This window comes from Poecilia mexicana, unplaced genomic scaffold (assembly GCF_051168715.1).
Source record: "Poecilia mexicana isolate PSO_F unplaced genomic scaffold, ASM5116871v1 scaffold_23, whole genome shotgun sequence".
NCBI classification, from domain to species: domain Eukaryota; kingdom Metazoa; phylum Chordata; class Actinopteri; order Cyprinodontiformes; family Poeciliidae; genus Poecilia; species Poecilia mexicana.
The window spans coordinates 22,834,634-22,855,071 of NW_028263392.1; the positions used below are offsets into that span (position 1 = coordinate 22,834,634).

General features: G+C 44.1%; 1 protein-coding gene and 1 long non-coding RNA gene across 5 annotated transcripts; one reads left to right on the forward strand and one right to left on the reverse strand.

The window, feature by feature from the left end:
• Nucleotides 1-794: 794 nt before the first annotated feature.
• Nucleotides 795-19,787, reverse strand: sntg2 (syntrophin, gamma 2). Of its 3 annotated transcripts, none has more exons than XR_015762134.1 (18): nt 19,139-19,787; nt 14,851-14,988; nt 14,689-14,745; nt 14,561-14,618; nt 13,613-13,656; nt 12,964-13,005; nt 11,032-11,119; nt 10,489-10,565; nt 9,556-9,677; nt 7,806-7,935; nt 7,200-7,238; nt 6,902-7,018; nt 6,727-6,798; nt 5,911-6,120; nt 2,982-3,074; nt 2,692-2,802; nt 1,829-2,023; nt 795-1,319 (listed from the first exon to the last, which is right to left on the reverse strand). XR_015762134.1 is itself a non-coding variant. In XM_014997332.2 (17 exons), the coding sequence occupies exons 1-17, from the start codon at nt 19,187-19,189 to the stop codon at nt 1,898-1,900; spliced, it is 1,575 nt and encodes a 524-aa protein (XP_014852818.2). In that variant the 5' UTR covers nt 19,190-19,787; the 3' UTR covers nt 795-1,897. The 3 variants fall into 3 exon arrangements, 1 of the variants encoding a protein (XP_014852818.2); XR_015762133.1 differs by having other exon boundaries at nt 795-1,284; nt 19,139-19,785; XM_014997332.2 differs by having other exon boundaries at nt 795-2,023.
• On the forward strand, nt 2,814-6,638 carry LOC148152661 (uncharacterized). 2 transcript variants are annotated; one of them, XR_015762135.1, is made up of 2 exons: nt 2,814-3,003; nt 5,855-6,638. It is a non-coding gene; the product is annotated as an uncharacterized LOC148152661 (long non-coding RNA). The 2 variants fall into 2 exon arrangements; XR_015762136.1 differs by having other exon boundaries at nt 5,932-6,638.
• Nucleotides 19,788-20,438: the final 651 nt, after the last annotated feature.

Sequence of the window (20,438 nt, forward strand, 5' to 3'; positions counted from 1 at the left end):
GGAGCAGAGTGCTTGAAGGTGATGCGGGGCGTGACGCTGACAAAACCTCTTGATGTGATGACGTCATCAGAGCATCAGTCTGGGTTACCTAGCAACACATCAGGCCGGATGGCGGCAACAAGTTCAGCTTCAGAGCTTTAAACTAACTGCAAAGAATTACAACATTTGTTTATAATATTAATAAATCAACATCCAGTCAGTGAAAGTTTCTGAAAGATGGAAAGCAGCACTGAACCTTTCTGATTTTAATGTTTACGTGAAAATAATTGCTGCAGCAGCCGGAGCTGGTAATCAGGAAGATTCAATAGTAAAATATAGACTCCATAAAAATGGTGGATATAGCATTAAATAAGAGCCATAGGATAAAAATAGGATGTCAAAGTTTTCATGAGGCGAATAATCTGCATAACGTGACCAACATGTTCTCCAGATTATAAAAGCTGGTTACCATGAAAACATTAATATGATTATTTTAAAGACATCAGAATCCAGATTAATCTGGGAAAACAACAAAATGCTGACGGTTAAAATTAAAGATCAACTAATAACTTAGTTTAAGTTATTAGTTGAGTTTAATAACTTAAACTGTTATTCTCAGAATAAAATCCAGAATATCTTATGTTAATAGTAGTTATGTGTAAAATTGAGAAATAACGGCAAACAATAACAAATTTTCATAAAGATAATTCACAAGTAAAAAGGCAACAGAGCTCCATTTTAAAAAATGGAGCAGTTTTATAAATATAATAAAATTAATGTCAGCAATAAGCAGATAAATATGAGCTACAGGCAGCTGGTCTGTAAAGTGGTTTTCTTTATTGAAACAGCAGAAAATGTGATTTATTGGTGAAGCCTTGAATATTAATGAAGCAATGAAAAATGAACAGTAACAGTGAAATTTTATATAAAAGTGTTTAATATTCTGCCTCTGCTGGCTGGAACCAAGTAGAAAACGAGTCGCTCAGATCGGCCAATCAGACGGAAACATCTCAGCTAAAAACACAGACAGGAAGAAACGGACACCGATTCCCAGTTTGTCTCCCAGCCAGATGAAGAACCAGCAGAGAGTTCTAGCTGAGGCGGATCCAGCTGGTTCCGTCTGACCCAAATCAGTCCCAGGAGTTCAGCAACATGAACCCATCTGGCCTCTTAGCTGGAACTGATGTTTCCTCCACCGACGGTCCAGAAAGTTCCCGTTTGATCCCAGCTTTATTCATCCTGCTGCCAGATTGAAGCAGCTCTGCACCGGCGGCAGCGCGTTCCTGTCAGCTCTGCCTCACGATGCTTCCAATAAAATAAACTCTTTCAGCTGATAAAGTCTTCATGATGAATAAATGCAAACATTTGGAAAAACAATTAAAATGTTTGTTTTAAAATCTAAATAACTAATAAACAGCCACTTCCTGTTACAGCTTTTAGCTTACTAATATTAATAAAAATCATTTATTATTATGACAAGTATTGCACTGTAATTACCTGGCAGTAATAACCTGCAGGTAGATGTTAATAATTAATGTATTAAATAATAAACCAGAATTGTTATTTTATGATGTAATAATCACCAACATTAGACCAGAAGCAGCTGCAGTTTCTATTTAAAAAGTCTGAATTTTACTGATGAATCAGCATCAAATCCATATTAATGTTTGATTATTTGCTCTCTAGTTATGATTTTATTAAGATATTTCATGATATGACCCAATAATTAGTTTTATTTTGCATCTTTATTCCTCGCTGCTGTAACAGGAAGTGCTCTCCGACCCAAACTGAAAATATTCACCGTCATGTTCCTATCTGGATAAAAACCGTCTATGTGAGAATAATCTACCTTTACAGAGGTTTACAGGAAAGCATCCAGGAACAGGAACGTTTCTGGTGAGCGACAGGAACAGGAAGTCTAGCTGCTGATGTGTGGGGCGAGGCTCTGGCCGCACAGGAAGCCGGGCTCCATGGACGCCACCTTGGCAGCGATGAAGGAGTGGATGCAGTGGAGGACCGCCGTCAGGTTGGCAAACTCCAGTTCCTGACAGGAGAAGAAGAATCACAACATAATCAGAACTCAGGATTTTACGTTTTAAATTTAATTTAGTCGCCATTTTTCTTCACAAAACGGAATAAATTTTACTTTATTTCCATTTGAAACACCAGGCTACGATGACTCCTAGTGCTTTCTGTAGTGAAAAGATAAAAACCTCTAAAACTCTAAAAATCACTTATTTTAATAGTTCAATTATCAAATATCTGTCAATGCGCCCAGGAGAAACCATCTTAGCCCACAGCAGAAACTAAAAGTTTCTCTTCCTTATTTCTGGAGGTTCAGCCAATCAGCATCAAGGAAAACTAAAGCTGCTCCTGGATTGGCTGCTCTGTTAGCCAATAGTGTGTCAGCTAGCGTCGCTCAGTTATTTACATTAGAGCATTTTAGATCTCTATGAAAGGTTCCACAGTATAAAAAGAGAAATAATAAACATTTCTTTGTAAATATGTTCATATATAAAGTCTTACAAAAAAGTTAAACAGTAAAATTTTTACTACTATAGTACATTTTGAGCATTTTACTTCAACAAACCAGTTTAATGTTAAAAAACATTTTAGCATTTCCAACTATTGTCCTACAGATTAAAAAATGTGATGAGAGGTTAGTTAATAACTCCTTTACTCTAAAATCAGAGAGAAACCAGGCTTTCTTACCTTCATTTCTATTTGGTTGCTGTCAGCGTTCTTAAAGAGCAGCTTGACTCGGGTTTTTCCGTCGTCAGATGAGCCTTTCAGCTGAGAGAACTTGTATCTCCACAGAACAGCCTGCAGGAGGAGAGCCGGGTTAATACTTAACGACTTACCGTTTCAGCACCGAGACGCTTTAAAAACCCGGAGGACAACAACCAGGGGGACGCTGGTGAATGACTGCTGCACCGTCGCCATAGATACCTCAGCCAGGAAATAACATGACTGGAGGACAGCAGGAAGAGGAAGTGGGTTACCTTTGAAGTCACATCTGAACAGGTGAACCCGGATCCGAAATCCAGCGTGAAGCTGAGAACGCTCCCCTGGCTGCTGCACATGTAGCTTTTAGACTGAGGAGGAGAAGAAGAAATGGACCGCCATTAGCCAGCTAACCGCTTCTCTAGCCCAGTTAGCACCGCCATTAGCCAGCTACCCGCTTCTCTAGCCCAGTTAGCACCGCCACTAGCCAGCTACCCGCTTCTCTAGCCCAGTTAGCACCGCCATTAGCCAGCTACCCGCTTCTCTAGCCCAGTTAGCACCGCCATTAGCCAGCTAACCGCTTCTCTAGCCCAGCTAGCACCGCCATTAGCCAGCTAACCGCTTCTCTAGCCCAGTTAGCACCGCCATTAGCCAGCTACCCGCTTCTCTAGCCCAGTTAGCACCGCCATTAGCCAGCTAACCGCTTCTCTAGCCCAGCTAGCACCGCCATTAACCAGCTAACAGCTTCATTAGCGCTGCTAGCACTACCATTAACCAGCTAACAGCTTCATTAGCGCTGCTAATGGGGATCTTAAACAGTAAACAGTAAACTGCCCAGCTGAACAAAAAACTTCACACATCAACCTTAACTATTTTTAAAGTGGCAACTAGCGACACATCTAGTAACTTTATCGGTAAAATGACTAGTGGCAGATCTAGCAACTTAAAAAAAGCAACTGTTGACTTTTTCAAAAGTAGCAAGCAACTTTTTCTCCCAGAAAAGTAAATGGCAACAGATCTAACAACTCTTTTTCTAAAAGTGCCGGATCATTTGAAGTGAGATGGTTTTCTACCCAAACGCAGCGCTGTGTAAGGCTAACGCTAACCAAGCTGCTCAATGACAAAAATGAACTGTAGTACCATGGCTCAACCCATAGAGGGCAACAAAGACAGTTTTAGAAATTTACCCACAAATGTCACAATTTGGTCAGAAACATAAAGACAAAATTTAGTTATTTCATCAAAGAAAAGCTGATTTGGTGTTTAGTGACACTTTAAGCTTCTGAGACAAAATAATGCTGAAGTAAAATTAAATTTTTAGTAAGTGTAAATAATTTAACGTTCATCTGTGAATCATGAAGCTCCTCAGAATTACTGTTCCTCTTTGTTCCTCAGCCTCTTTCTGCTTCATCTGGAGAGCAGAAAGCAGATTAATAATAAAATTAATTATTGAGACCGATTATTACCATATGGGCTCAATTATCTTTGTTGATTGTGAATTAATTTTAATCCTGAAAAACAAACAAATGTTCTTCAAATTATTTTAATTTAATAAAGAGCAATGAATGGAGGAAATTCATCCTTCAGATTCATTTTAATTAATTATAGCATTTTATTATCCGTACAGAGGCGTAAAACATGGAAATGAAAACAATTATGTATTTAAGATGTAGATCATTTTCTGTGACGATTCAGGTCAGAAAACCTGAACATGTGTAAAGACTCCTCAGTCTGTCGGCAGCAAGAAAAGATTGACTGCAACAGATCCTTATTGGTTATGATAATCAATAAGGAAACATTAAATAATTAACAGGCTACAGGACTGAAAAAACAGAAATGAAAATCCTTAAACACCATCACCCAGTGAAACCAGTAACACCTCTGCAAAGTAACTGGTGAAGAACAAAGTGGAGGTTAAGTCTGCCAGAAACTTGTCGATAAATCTGATTAATATTTCTGTCAGTAAAATTGTTCAAACCGATCTGAACGGGTTTGAGGCAGCAGCTAGCCAGTCGGGCTCCTGTTTGGTTTTGTTTCTTGCGTTGCGGCTTGATTTCGGGCCGCATCGTCTCCTCGGCTGGAAGACGTCCGGCTGTTCGGATTCCTCTCTGTCCTCACACACACACACTCTGAGGAGGCCTGGAGATTTTAGTCATGGAGTGGAGTGAGAGCGGCAGCCAGACAGGACTTGAGCCATGAAGGAGCAGGAAGCCGCTGCTGCTGCTTACTGTCACCAGGAATGAGACGCTGGGCTGTGACTGCGCTTCACTAATTGGAAAGGATTTAGCAACATTTCCTCTTCAAGGAAATCTGCTTAGCACATTCTGACAGGACTGGATGAGAGCCGGAGCCCAGAGATAAAACCAGGAACACAAACATCTGCTCTCACTCCTGAAGCAGAAAAAGGTTTTCAGTTAAATGTGTGTTTGATTCCAGATCAGCGTTTCTATACCAGCTTCAGTTCAGTGACCAGGCATCGCTGAGGCTTGCTTTGGTTTTGCATCATGCAAACATTCGATTCCTCAGTTCAGCAAGAACTTTGGAATGCAGAATAAATTCACAAAGTTGCCGTCTCGTTAAATGCAGAAACCCGGAGAGCAGCAGAACCACGCTTCTGACGGATCCGGTTAGCCGGCTGTGTCTGCTGCACGACTTCATGTTCCTCCTCAGATTAAAACTCTCTGCTGGCAGAACAGACCAGAACGGACCAGAACCGAACCAGAACATTCTGAGGCGGTCTGACAGGAACCTCTGCATGGTTTCTATCAGAGGCTGTGATGCAGAGTTACAGCAGAATCACTGTAAGCATCTTAACACAGCAGAGTTTCTGTCTGTCCACTCTGTAGGCCATAAACATGTAAGGGTTAGCTAAAATGCTAATGCTAGCTGAAATGCTAAGGGTAGCTAACATACTACGGTTGGCTGAAATGCTAAGGCTAGCTAAATGCTAAGGTTGGCTGAAATGCTAAAGCTAGCTAAAATGCTATGGTTGGCTGAAATGCTAAGGTTGGCTGAAATGCTAAAGCTAGCTGAAATGCTATGGTTGGCTGAAATGCTGAGGTTAGCTGAAATGCTAAGGCTAGGTAAAATGCTAAGGTTAGCGGGAATAGAACAAACTGAACAGTTTAGGAGATGTCTGGATTCGTTTCAGGTTGAACTGGTTCTGTTTGCTGAACCGGTCCGCTCCGCCTGCAAGCCAGCACTCACCCCGACTCGCTGCACTTCCAGGAACACGGCCCTCTGGAAGGACTTGTCCCAGGTTGCCAGGTCTGAGGCCAGCTCCACCCTGAAGGTGTGGCTCTGGCCGTGGCCCACCAGGATGCTGAAGCAGAGCGGGTCGCCGTCCGGCTGCTCCGGGGAACCATGCAGACCCAGGAAGAGCCGCGCCTGCAGCCAGCAGTCCTCAGCCAGCCACAGCTGCAGCAGGAGGGGAGAGCATCACCTGATCAATAACCTGATCAATAACCAATAAACTGAAACTTATTACATGATTTATTACGCAATTCTTACCATATGTATAAAACGTCCCAGTGTCAACCCAAATATTTACCTGATATTCAAATTCACTTGCCGATAACAGGAAGTGGACTACCAAAATAAAAGCTGGTTGTTCAGAACCTCTTTAGCATAGTTTCTTTTCCTGTTTTCTTGTTTCCTCTTATGATAAATAATCTTGTCAAAATAAAAGCTGATCCAGACAGTCAGTAGCAGAAACGTTTGATGGATTCAGTTTCAGCTTTTATTTTGGTAGTCTGCTTTCTCTTATTGACAAGGTAAATTAGCATATTAGCTTTAGCTTGCTATCTAAATGTTTAGCTTGCTAGTTTCAAACTAAGTATATCAGCTAAATATTTTACTCCAAACTAATGTTTAGCTTGGTAATAAATATTTAGTTTGAAACTGTAACTTTCATAAATAAATGAAATGAAACACGGCTCTGGTTTCGGTTTTTCCACAGAATAGATCCTGATTTACGGATCACAGCGAGAGCAGGGAAACCGACTCGGCACTGATCCGACTCACCTTATGAACCTTGAAAAGAACCTCATAGAGGTTGTATGTAGTTTCAGGTTTTCCCCAGTCGGTGGCGCCGACCTGAGAGAACACCAGAAAGTTTGATGAGCGTCAGAAACGAAAACCTCTCTGACCTCCGTCAGTTAAGATCCTGAATGGCGTTCCGGCTCGGAGTTGTTGGTACCGGCGGCCGTCTGAAGATATAAAAATACGGCCCTCTCAGCGCCAGGAACCTGAAGGCCGAACTCCTGCAGGGGGCGCTGTTCTCTGGAGCCTCACACACCCAGCCCATGTGGACAATCTGAGAAAACAGTGAATACTTTATTACAGCAGAAATCAACATGATGCCGATGTTACAAACGGAGAAAACATTTTTCACCTCTGACTTTCATCTAAAGATTAAATGAACTTTTAATAATCTGAATATTTTATGACTAAATCCAGTCAGGAGCGATCTGACTGGACAGCAAGCAGCTGCTTACCTGATCATCAGAAGAAGAGGATTTATTCAGCATTTTAATCTGCAACAGAAACAGACATGAAGTTATCAAAGTGTCTCATTAACAGCTTTTATTTCTAAGCAGAAGCAGCGAGGGTCAGCTTCCTGTTCCAACATCTAAACCAAGCAAAGGTCAAATCTGGAGCAGATCTGCTGATTTCTGATTCAGGCAGGAAAACGTTCAGAGTATTTGGCTCCGCCTCTTTTGGGGGCGGGATTACTGAGATTAACTTTCACTAATCTGGATTTTCTGATCCGTTTCTTTCCGGGTCGTTCTGCTCTTAGATCGGATCGCTGTCTCCACCCACAGAGTCTATTTAAAGGCTGCAGGTCATTAAAAGAAGCGCTCCCGTCTCTCCAAAAGCAGCAGAACAATTAGATCCCGATTGGCCGTTTAGCAATCACGCTCATGGTGTCACTAATTAGCCGTGAATTAATGAGCCTTAAACATGGCAGCTGTGAGCAGAAGCAGCAGGACTGGATCGTCAGAATAACCAGAGAGAGACGAGTCAATGACGACCCATCAGAGCCTCGTTAACAGACACATCAGACCCAACGAGCCGATCTCAGAGCTCCGATCTGGACTCACGCTCTCCTGCGTCAGCTCGCCGATGTTCGCAGCAATCGCCTGCAGCCAGTCCGAACTTTCTGCTGCCGAGCAGAACTGCAGGACGCTGGAGCTGGACGCATCCGGGGAGAACAGCTCGAAGCAGTTGGACCTGGAGGAGGGGTCAGAGGTCAACCGGAACAAACAGCCGCAGTTATCTTAGAAAACAAGCAGATTTTGATGAAAACGTAATAAAAACATTCAGAGTTTCAGGAAGAAGAAAACGACGAGCCAGCGACTCTGAGCTGAAATAAACCCAAAAGTGCGACCTATGACCTTCATCAGAATACCTGCAGACACTCTCAGGTAGTCTGCAGGTCATGGATGGCCTAGCTAAAGTTCAAGACCCAGCTGGATTTATTTTCCTCTGTTCCTGTTAAACTCCTCCAGATGTCTTCAGCGTCATGGAGGCTAATGCTGTAGCAGTCAGTCTTGTGGTGGTGGAGAAGATGCCTCTGACTAAAGATCGTCTTGACACACTAACATCCCGCAGTAACAAGTAATGGATGACTCCACCAGCTCTTAGCTCGCTCTGCTAAGCCACCTCCTTTCCAACTCCGGCTCAAATGACGGTTTGCGCGTCGGGGATGCTAATCAGCTGCTCCTGGTTGTAGAAATGATCAAACACATCAAAAGAACTATCCAAAAGTACAAAACTAAAATCTTCCTGCTGCATCCAGAACCAGAAGAAAAACATTGAACCAATCGGAGCTAACGTAGCGTAGCCAATGCGCCGTGCTGCCGCCGTTAGCCGAGCTAAGCTAGGAGGAACTGCGACCGCCATTCCTTCTCCATCTGTCTCAGCAGCAGAAGGTTAAGAGAACAGATTCACCAGCAGGATCAAATTTCTCCAGAGGGTTGACGAGGTCGTCTGAGGAGGATCACACTCGTTTGCAGATGGGGAAACTTTGTGACATTTAATTTGGGTTTTTTCTCACTGCTGAGACCTTTGACCTCTCAGCAGGCAGAAGGAGGCCATAATCTGACGGCTCATTATTATTAACACATAACTGATCAGACAACAGGAGGACCGGTTACTGCTAAAGATGAGAGAGGGAGAGAGGAAGAGAAAAAGAGAGCAAGAGAGAGAGGAAGAGTGCGAGAGAGGAAGAGAGCGAGACAGAGCGGGAGAGAGAGAGGAAGAGAGAGCAGAGAGAGGAAGAGAGAGCAGAGAGAGGAAGAGAGCGAGAGAGGAAGAGAGCGGGAGAGGAAGAGAGAGCAGAGAGAGGAGAGAGAGAGAGAGAGAGCGGGAGAGAGAGAGTGAGAGAGAGCAGAGAGAGGAAGAGAGCGAGAGAGGAAGAGAGCGGGAGAGGAAGAGAGAGCAGAGAGAGGAGAGAGAGAGAGAGAGAGGGCTTCTAGCTGGGTGTTAACCAGTAACTGTGTTTACTGGTTGGCCGTTTACTGGGGGAAGATGTTGGGATAATGTTTCTCCTTCTTATTCATCGTTTCTGGCTAAAAAAGCAGAAATCCTGGGATGCTGTCGGCTCTTTCTGGCTGAAATAATCTGGATCTGGATGTTCAACAATGTCAGACGAAAGCAGCTCTGAGGCTCCTCTGTTCGGATGGAGACGGGCTGAAATGAATCCATCAGAATCGGATCGTAATTACACAGCATCTGCATCTCAGAGTGGCTGCTCTGACCTTTGAACCCGTTCTGTCTCTGCATCAGTGTCAGAGAGTCAAAGGACTCTGACCCCTAGAGGTCAACGGCTCGGCGCCGGCGCAGCTGTACCTTAGCTTATCGCTGCCGGCTCGCCGTCTGGAGACTCTGGCCATCCGCAGCGGCAGGCAGACGGCGTCCAGCCAGCGCTTCTCGTACTTTGGCTCATTCGCCGAGGGCGAAGGGGGCGGAGCCTGAGCGGAAACAGAACAACCAATCACCTTCCAGTCCAAACCATCCTCACCAACTCGTTATTATTGCTTACTGCAGGGTGGAAAACGATCTATACAATAACACTGGAGAAACTTCAAATATTAAATTAAATCAGTCCATTATGTTTAAAGTTTATCTGGCCGCACTAATGAGTTTTCTCTTTTTCCTTTAATGCGTGTCGCCTGATTGGCTGCTGAAGCAGGTAATTACAAAAAAATGTTCATCAGCTTTAAACTCTGAGCTCAGCAGAGATTTGACGGAATATCACAAATGAAATACTGAAATACTATCATCATCATCATCATCATCATCTTATCACCTGCAGCCCGTATTTACAGACTGATCCGGTTCAAACTGTTCGCTGCAGCGAGGCGGAAGCAGAACGATTAACAGTCTGGAGGCTCAACGTTACCGATTGGCAGTTAGCCACTAGAGATTAGCAATTAGCCATCAGAAGTTAGCCACTAGCTCAATTAGCTAGTAGCTCAATTAGCTAATGGCGGTTCTGCCGACTAGAACCTGCTGACCTCAGCTCTGTGCTGATGAACAGATCGCTTCACATCGTCTGAAGAGCCGACAGCAAACAGGAAATCCTTGATCTGTCAGCAACACCGGACCTGCTGTAGTCTCTCAATCATTTCAGGGATTTATGGATTCATAACAGGAAGACAAAACGTTCCAGTGGCGCCCGAGCTGGACTCGGGTCGGACTCTGGAGCCCCGGGAGGTTCTGCTCCAGCAGCTGGCAGCTGACCGCTAACAGGACCGCTACGCTAACTCTGAGGTCCCTCACCGTGTTGTTCCCGTTCAGATGGAAGCCGCTGTTGAAGAGCGGAGAGGAGGCCTGGTTCTGGTCCAGCCCAGGAGAACCTGGGCAGGAAAACAAGGAAATTAGAGGAAATTTCACCAAAATACGACAAAAACAGCAAAGATAAATCCTGGAGGGAAGTTCTGGTCCAACCTGCCTTCATCTCCATGGCAACACCATCAAGCTAAAACTCACTGTGCAGAACCACAGCAGCCATTTTACGGATGAACTACAGAAGAAAGTTCATCACGTTCAGAACCAAGAAAACCCCAACATGCTGATAAACATGGCTGCTGGTTCTGGTTCTGATTCTGGACTGCACTCTAGAACCCTGAAGTGTCTTCAGTCAGAGGCCTCTCCAAGTCCACTGTAACACAGACCTCTACAGGAGAGCCTTTCCCTAGAAACTTGGATGATCTGAGTTTCAACATTCCATCAATTATTGAATTTGATTCTAATGGTTCCTTCATCTGATCCGGATCAGACTGAAGAAGGAAGAGGAGAGGCTGACCAATCAGGAGCCGTTACCGAGCGGCAGCTTCAGGAAGGATGGGACTTCACTCAGGTAGCGCACGGTGAGGGTGACCTCATCGCCCGCAGTTCTCAGCAGGTGAACCTGCCAGCAGAAACACACCTGTCAGGTGAGACGGAGAAAACCTTCATCTGCAGTAGCAATGTCTAAAACCAGTTAGAAACCAGTTAGAAACCAGTTCAAAACCAGTTAGAAACCAGTTAGAAACCAGTTCAAAACCAGTTAGAAACCAGTTCAAAACCAGTTAGAAACCAGTTCAAAACCAGTTAGAAACCAGTTCAAAACCAGTTAGAAACCAGTTCGAAACCAGTTAGAAACCAGTTCAAATCCAGTTAGAAACCAGTTCAATTCCAGTTAGAAACCAGTTCAATTCCAGTTAGAAACCAGTTCAATTCCAGTTTGAAACCAGTTCAATTCCAGTTTGAAACCAGTTCAATTCCAGTTTGAAACCAGTTTGAAACCAGTTAGAAACCAGTTCGAAACCAGTTCAAAACCAGTTCAAAACCAGTTCGAAACCAGTTCAAAACCAGTTAGAAACCAGTTAGAAACCAGTTCAAAACCAGTTAGAAACCAGTTCAAAACCAGTTAGAAACCAGTTAGAAACCAGTTCAAATCCAGTTTGAAACAAGTTTGAAACCAGTTCAAAACCAGTTAGAAACCAGTTCACAACCAGTTAGAAACCAGTTAGAAACCAGTTCACAACCAGTTAGAAACCAGTTAGAAACCAGTTCACAACCAGTTAGAAACCAGTTAAACCAGTTTGAAACCAGTTCAAATCCAGTTTGAAACCAGTTCAAATCCAGTTAGAAACCAGTTCAATTCCAGTTAGAAACCAGTTCGAAACCAGTTAGAAACCAGTTAGAAACTAGTTCAAAACCAGTTAGAAACCAGTTAGAAACTAGTTCAAAACCAGTTAGAAACCAGTTCAATTCCAGTTAGAAACCAGTTAGAAACCAGTTCGAAACCAGTTCGAAACCAGTTAGAAACTAGTTCAAAACCAGTTAGAAACCAGTTAGAAACCAGTTCGAATCCAGTTCGAAACCAGTTCAAAATCAGTTAGAAACCAGTTAGAAACCAGTTCAAATCCAGTTCGAAACCAGTTAGAAACCAGTTAGAAACCAGTTCAAATCCAGTTTGAAACCAGTTCAAATCCAGTTTGAAACCAGTTCAAAACCAGTTAGAAACCAGTTAGAAACCAGTTCAAATCCAGTTTGAAACCAGTTAGAAACCAGTTCAAATCCAGTTTGAAACCAGTTCGAAACCAGTTCGAAACCAGTTAGAAACCAGTTCGAAACCAGTTTGAAACCAGTTTGAAACCAGTTTGAAACCAGTTAGAAACAAGTTAGAAACCAGTTAGAAACCAGTTAGAAACCAGTTCAAAACCAGTTAGAAACCAGTTAGAAACCAGTTCACAACCAGTTAGAATCCAGTTAGAGACCAGTTCACAACCAGTTAGAGACCAGTTCAATTCCAGTTAGAAACCAGTTCAAAACCAGTTAGAAACCAGTTAGAAACCAGTTCGAAACCAGTTAGAAACCAGTTCAAAACCAGTTAGAAACCTGTTCAAAACCAGTTAGAAACCAGTTCGAAACCAGTTAGAGAATCAGAGGGAAGAAAACGAGCAGCTGTCATGGCGGCCATGACGCTCATCAGCTGCAGGAGGGGTGAACAGATGTTCATGGTTGTGATGACGATGAAGATGCTGAACACAGAGCCAAACTGGTGGATCCAAAAAGAAAATCCGATTCTCATTTTCTACGATTCAGGATTTTAAAAAAGAAGCAAATCTGCCGTCTGTCGGCCTCCATTTTGTACGCAGGTCAGTCTGATGAGTGACGCCAAAATGACCTTCAACACGTATTAAAGAAATGATGTGAATATGAGTTTATTAGCCATTATTATTATTGATCGGTAGAAATCAAACTCACCACTTCCTGGTGCGTGCAGCGCTCCACGTTAATGCCGTTAACCTGCAGGAGAAACAGAGCAGGCGGCCATGATGGAGGAGTTACAGTCAGCTTACCTGCAAACTGAATGGGATGAAATGATGATTTTATGGACGAGGAAACGTTTCCAGGTTCAGAGCGACTGACGGATCTCCCAACCTAAAAATCCCAAAAACAAGAAAATCTGATCTAAAAACATTTCGGTTTTACTTTAGTGTCTAAAGCTGCTAAACTTTCCGTCTGTTATGATATTCAACACCATCAGTTGGTTCTTAAGACCCACTGCGGAAGCTCTGACGGGCCACTGGTGGCTCCAGAGCCGCAGGTTGAAGACCCTGAGGAAAAATGTTGAATTTCTCCATGTTTGTTGTATTTTAATATGAGAAATGATTTGATTTGTTTCTTCATAAATTAACAAATATGATCCATAATAAGCTCCAGGATCAATATTATTATTGATTCACTGACTGTTCTGTAGAAACAACCAAAGACATGAACATAAATGAACATATATGTAATCACTGCCAAGTCCAGTCAGTTTCTGATGATGAACAGCCTGAGCCTCATGATCCACCGCTTCCCCTCAGACAACAGGAAACAGACGAGGCGAAGCAGGAAGTGATGTACTGACCTGCAGCACGGCGTCCCCGACGAACAGTTTCCCCGTCTGATCGGCTGTGGGTAAAAGGTCAGAGGTTAACGTAGCGGTTAGCTAACGGTAATCATCTGGATATGAGGCCGTCTGTCGGAGGTTCTGTTCCGGTTCTGGGTCGGCACTGGTATCTATCCCACAGAACCTTTCCACAGAGCATGTTAATGCCATTCGCCGTTACTATGGCAACGCTGTACAGCTGACTGCCAGTTCTACCACAGCAGACAGCCTGACTAATCAACAGCTGCTTTAGTAGAAAATATTAGAATCATTTAAAGCATGTTTACATTTAAAGTTTGGTATTTTACCAGCTGATGTTTATTCTAGATAAAAACATTAATAAAGAAAATAATCAAGATTTAAAATCAGTGGATGAAAATCACAAAACATGGAAACAGAAAAACCTTCAGACCTGTAAAAACTAACTGCAGGAGAAAAGAGAACAAAACTAAGTGCACCCCTAAAACTAAGTGCACCCCTAAAACTAAGTGCACCCCTACTGCTCCCATTTAGGAAGAATTCTAATAAAATCCCCTGATTAATTTGTTAATACTGGTTAAGAACCAGTTCTACTGGAATATTCAGGTGTCCTAAAGGTCAAAGGTCATGACACCAAAACTGAATTACTGCTTGGAAGGAGGGAAACCTTTTCTGTCTAAAAACAAGATGGCTGCCGGTCTGAGGTTAGCAAATACAAGGCTACAGAAACAACGAGACACGTGATGCTATGTTTTGTCTTGGCACATTGGAATAAATCTACAACAGAATGACTGGAAATCAAATGGCCTAGTCAAAGTCCAGGCCTTTAACCACGTAAAGTGAAGGTTTTCCTCTAGGAATGAAGGTTTTCCTCTCTGTGATTCTGAAGCATTTTTACTCTCTGAACGTTTGTTTCACCCAGCAGATTAAAACCAAACCTTTTCTTACCGACTTGGTTCTTGAAGATCTTTGAAATGACGACAGGCACGTTGTGCTCCGCTCCACCCTGCAGAGCCAACAGGAAGGCGTTAGCTTTAGTGTTAGCTCCAGAGCTAGCCGGGTGACCTTCAGCTCACCTTGATGCTGAGGCCCAGACCGCCAGCCACCTGCCGTCTCAGGACTACAGCTCTGTGCTTTAGAAATGGGGAGTTTTTATTGGCAGACAGATTTTTTTCAGCAGGAAGTGAGCGTCGAGCAGCAGGAAGTGAGCGCCCGGCGGTGACGGCGGGTGAACTTACGTTGGCTTTGGGCTCAGAGCCGTCGGTGCAGACCACGTCCAGCTTCTGGATGGTCAGAGCGTCTCTGCTCAGCCGCAGGCAGACGTTGAAGCTGTCGCCGCTCTCGCTGCTGCACAGCAACGCCACTCCAGATCGGCTCTGGAGAAAATCAGGAAAACATGTAGCTTCAGGACGACCGGAAGATTCTGCCGGTTTGAAACGAAGAACGTTTCACTGATACCGAAATAAGATGAATTAGATCAACTTACATCCTAACATTGCTGATATTTAGATTTCCTTCCATGAAGCAGCGGCGACAAGCAGCAGCATCAATCCTGATGCTTCAATGATCAACAACATGGAGGAGCTGCTGAAGCAACACAACCATCATTATGGCGGTTTTGTGCTGCAGTCTGGCAGTTTTGTCCTGCAGTCTGGCGGTTTTGTGCTGCAGTCTGGCGGTTTTGTGCTGCAGTCTGGCAGTTTTGTCCTGCAGTCTGGCAGTTTTGTCCTGCAGTCTGGCAGTTTTGTCCTGCAGTCTGGCAGTTTTGTCCTGCAGTCTGGCAGTTTTGTCCTGCAGTCTGGCAGTTTTGTCCTGCAGTCTGGCAGTTTTGTCCTGCAGTCTGGCAGTTTTGTCCTGCAGTCTGGCAGTTTTGTCCTGCAGTCTGGCAGTTTTGTCCTGCAGTCTGGCGGTTTTGTCCTGCAGTCTGGCGGTTTTGTCCTGCAGTCTGGCGGTTTTGTCCTGCAGTCTGGCGGTTTTGTCCTGCAGTCTGGCAGTTTTGTCCTGCAGTCTGGCGGTTTTGTCCTCCAGTCTGGCGGTTTTGTGCTGCAGTCTGGCGGTTTTGTGCTGCAGTCTGGCGGTTTTGTGCTGCAGTCTGGCGGTTTTGTGCTGCAGTCTGGCGGTTTTGTGCTGCAGTCTGGCGGTTTTGGTTGAACTGATCTCGAATCGTTTCTTAAAGAAAACTTAACTGATTAACAGAAACTCGTTAAAGTCGATATGATCCTGAGTTTTTGTTTTCTGTTTGGGTTCATCCACATTTTGACTCATGAGAAGTTTAGTTCTAGCAAAACGTTTGCAGGGTCATCGTCATGGCGACATGGGTCACTAAACAGATCTATGATGTTTTTGATCTGAGAGGTCAGAACATCCTGAGCAAAAAGAACAACAAGAGAATTAAAGCTGCTCTTAAAGTCGACTTTATGCAGCAGAGAGCAGAGCTGGAGGGGAAGCATTAAACACACACACACACACACACACACACACACACACACACACACAGCAGGGTGCAAACTCAAGCAGAGATCACATCAGTCAAACATCGCCTGGCGCTTCCCTCTGTGACTTTATGAATCAAAAACGCTTCAAAACTAAACATGAACTTCATTAAAAGTTGAAGGAAAAAGTTTTTAATGTCCAGAAGGCAAAACAAAAGAAACATTTACATAATTATCCAGTTTAGTTTTCTAGAAGAAGCAAAGCGGCACCAGCAGGGGGCGCTGGGTGGGCTAGAGCCACTTCTGAACCTGCAGGAACCAAAGCGATGATTTCTGATTATTTCCAGTTTTCATCTCTGATGCTGGGAAACATTAAAACACAGAAGATGAAAGTAAATAAAAATGCAAATGAATGTTCAGGTCCAGGTTCCTGCGTCGTTTTCTCTCCTTCATGGATCAAATTAATCCGTCTGTTCAGACTTTAATTACTGCCTGGTTTTGTTGCAGCTTCAATAACAGAGTGTGAATATAAATATCCAGAAGCAGTTCCTGCAGGGCCTCATCCTGATGGGTGAACTCTGGCCCGGCTCCGGCTCGGATCGCAGCGGAAACAGACGTATAAATAATTTCATAGAACATGACTGAAGGTTTCAGATGAGGAGACGCTGCAGGATATTTGCCAGCAGAGTCTGAACACACGTCAGCAAAGACCCTCAGCATGAAGTCTGACCGCCTGTCAGGCCAGAGCAGCGATTTGGGTCAAACCCGACGGACTTTCAGTCTGCGCTGGGGAAAACCGCAGCTCCTCTGCGCCTTCACAGTAATCTGGATTTGGACCTCATCCAGGCCTGGTTTGCTCCGCGGCCAGCAGGTCCTGCTGCTGCCACAAGTATTTCAATCATTTTGGGATTTTCAGTCAAAATTCAGCAGCAGGTGAGTTTAGAGGTAAAGGTCCGTTCCGACTGGATCAGCCTCCGGTTCTGTTTTGTTTGTTGTAAACCGCTCTGCTCCTCCAGAACCTCAGCTCTTTGACCCGGGCCACCGGGTTCTGTTGCACCAGAGAACAGTTCCAGAAGCTGCTTTAATGACCTTGGTAATGTTTTCAGGATGTTTTCCTCCTTCAGCTGGTCGACCCGGTTCTACTGGACCCAGAACATCTGCTCCACCTCCAGCTGCTGTGGCTCTGAGTCAAACCAACCTGTTCCCCTCCTGGCCTGTGGGGGCGCTGCACCAAGAACCACTGAAGGAAATGACACTAAAACCTCTGAAGACACTGAGAGCAACTTCCTTCTTCACCAGATGGAAACAAGATGGAGGATTTTAGCAGTTGGAGGATTTCTCTTTAGGCTAAAGACCAGGAGCCATTTCTGCTGCTAGCGCTAGGCTAACACGTTAGCTTTGGTTGGATTTACCCAGAATGCCCTGCGCTGTAGTCCACTTCCTGTTTTTGAAGCGGTCTCTGGTCCGCTTGGTGTTCACATTCAAACCGAACCCAGACTGAGGTTTGGAGGACCAGAGGTCAGAGGTTGATTAGCGTTCACACCTCACCAACCCGACCGGACTTTGAGTAGACAAATGGACTGGACTTGGACTCCCTCCGGGTTCAGAGCACCAACTCTGTTCTGGATATTGATTATCAGATCATTCCTGGTTTCCATGGAGACGGTCGGTGGCAGACTCTCAGCCGTTTTAGAATAAAACGTCTCGTTTCCTGAATGAAGACTTTTCTGCTGCATCTGAGGTGAAAATGTGTTTATGCAACAGAAACATGAATCCAGATAATGCACCAGAAGCTCTCCACCCCAATTATTTACCTCCATATCAGAGCCTGCTGAGTCAACACACACACACACACACACACACGCACACACACACACACACACAGGAATAAACACCAATAACTGTTTATTTGGTTGATAGTAATGGAGTAAAAATCGAATCTGAACTGAGTTTCACGGAGTTCAGGATTATTTTATATAAACCAGATTTTGAATTTACAGGCCTGTTGAGAAGCACCACTGCCTAACGTTTGTTTTAGGGTTATTTAATTACTGGGGCTACTTATTTATTAGTGGGGTTGGGGAGCCTTTACTTATTTATATTTTGTAAGATGTATGTGTGGAAGCACTGGGACACTTTTACCTCTGCTACCACTGAATGCTGTAATCTAAACACAATTTTGTTGCCTTTTTTGACAATGACAATAAACTTTGATCCAGGATGGAAGGGCCACTTTATTAGGAACACCTGTCTAAATCTAAATGTTTACTTTCACTGAATCAGCCAATCACACAGCAGCCCTTCACTGTAAAATAAACTCAGTAACCATTGATGTTTGTGTCCAACCTGAGGGTCAGGGGTCACTTCAAAGATGAAACCTTTTACATTTAAGATAAAACCCAGTTTGAGCTTCACCTGTTATAAAATCTATTAATCACTTTTACATCCAGTTATCAGTTAATCAATAATTAATTCCAGATCAATCCTACACTCTGCTAAAGGAATGCTCTTATTCACTTTAGACAATAACATGTTTATGTTCTTACTTAAAAACAAATTTGTTTATTTGCATTGTTTATATTTATAATATTGTATAAAATAAACTTAACTGTTAACTGTTTTATAAATCTGTCAATAATCAATACTAAAGTAGTAAACTGAAGTCCGGAATGCTATGTTAATAAAAACTAGTCAGATTCTGAATGGGTCAAAGAAAATCCGGAATAAAAACGAACTGGTCCCAAAAAGTCCGAAAAGGTCAATAATAACCCGGAACGGGGTTCGGATAAACAATTATTATTAATAATATGAATTGTCCACAGCAGGGAAACATCTGCCAACGTATTTCCGAGCCGAACCGTTCTGCTGGTTCGGCTGGATCGGGAGCGGCTCCGGGTTAAAGCTCTGTGTCGGTTCCGGTGGTTCCGACACTAAAACCCCAGAAACCGGCTCAATCAGAGGCAAGTCCGGCCGGCTCCCTCTGGGTACCGGATCTTCATCAGAACCGCTCTCTGTTTGAACAACCCGTCCGGAACCAGAACCAGACCTCCGCGGAAGTTTCGCAGGGAAGCGGGACCGAGCAGCGGGTTCTTACCGGAGTTGGCACCGGGAGGCTGGCGGATCTCCGGCTCCCGGTCACGCTCATCTCCCCGGGCTTCCTCAGCTCGGTGATCCGCGCGGCGGCGGCTGCTGCCCGGCGTCCCGATCAGCGGCGCGGCGGGGCGGCATGCCCGGAGGCTCGGCGCGGGTCCGGGGAGTGGAGGCTGGGTCTGCAGGAGGAAGAAGAGGAGGAAGAGCTGCTGCTGCTCCGGCCGTCAGGGATCCTCTGCTGCTCAGGACGCCCACCTGCGGCCCGCAGCCTCCTGTTGACCCACCCTGCGTCAGAGAGCATTAACCCGTTCATTGGCTGCTCGCTGCAGGAGGTCCAGTCAGAATCCCTGGCTTCTCATCGATCCTTCTGGCGACATGAAACCGGAGATCAATAAAAACAAAGTTGATCAGAGGCGGACCGAGGCGGCAGGCGGCCCTGGGCGGCTCCAGTTAGCGGCCCCTCATGTTGACCCTCCCTGTCCTGAGAGGCGACCCGCCACCCTGTCAGAGCGGCAGTTACTTCTGCTGCTTTTTCCTTCCACTCAATTTTCTATGAAGATGCTTACACTTTTATCGAATATTGTGTTTTTCTGAGATATTCTCTGTGAGCCAAAATAAAAACTCAGAGATCATTTAAAAAGAGAAACCAGAGCTGGTTACAGTGAGATTTATATAGTTAAAACCAAAAATATCTTCCCAGTTAAATCAGAAACAGCTGATGGGATTTCTAGATGTGTGGAATAAACAGGAAGAGAAGACGACAAAGTGACACTCTTTAGATGATGCAAGATGACCGTATTTTTATAACTTAAAACAAATTTTTGTTTTAACAAGATATGAAACTCATTTTAAATAAGAAACTGTTGGTCAAATAATTGTTCCTGAATTTTGGCAGTTAAAAACTTCCGTACAAAATGACAATAAAGGTTTGAATTATTTCACTTCATCTGTGATGAATGTAGATAAATGATTTTTCTTACCAGACGTTGAACTTTATCACTTTATTTCTTTTAATCTGTTTACATATTTATTTCCTCTTGGGGATTATTTTATGAAATCTGTTTTTGTTTTTCGCTCCAGTTCACAGAGAGAAGCCTGATAAATCCAACCTGTCCTCCACGTTTGGAGTTTTCCTCCAGGGTTGTGTTGCTGAATTCGTCTCGGCTCCGTCTGGATCTCTCTGGTGAAAGTTCTGGATATTTAGCTAGATAAATATTTAGATCCAAACTAAATATCTAGCAAGTTAACTGAATATGAAGTTTGACGCTAAATATTGAGCACCGTTTGGGTCAGTTATTGCCCAG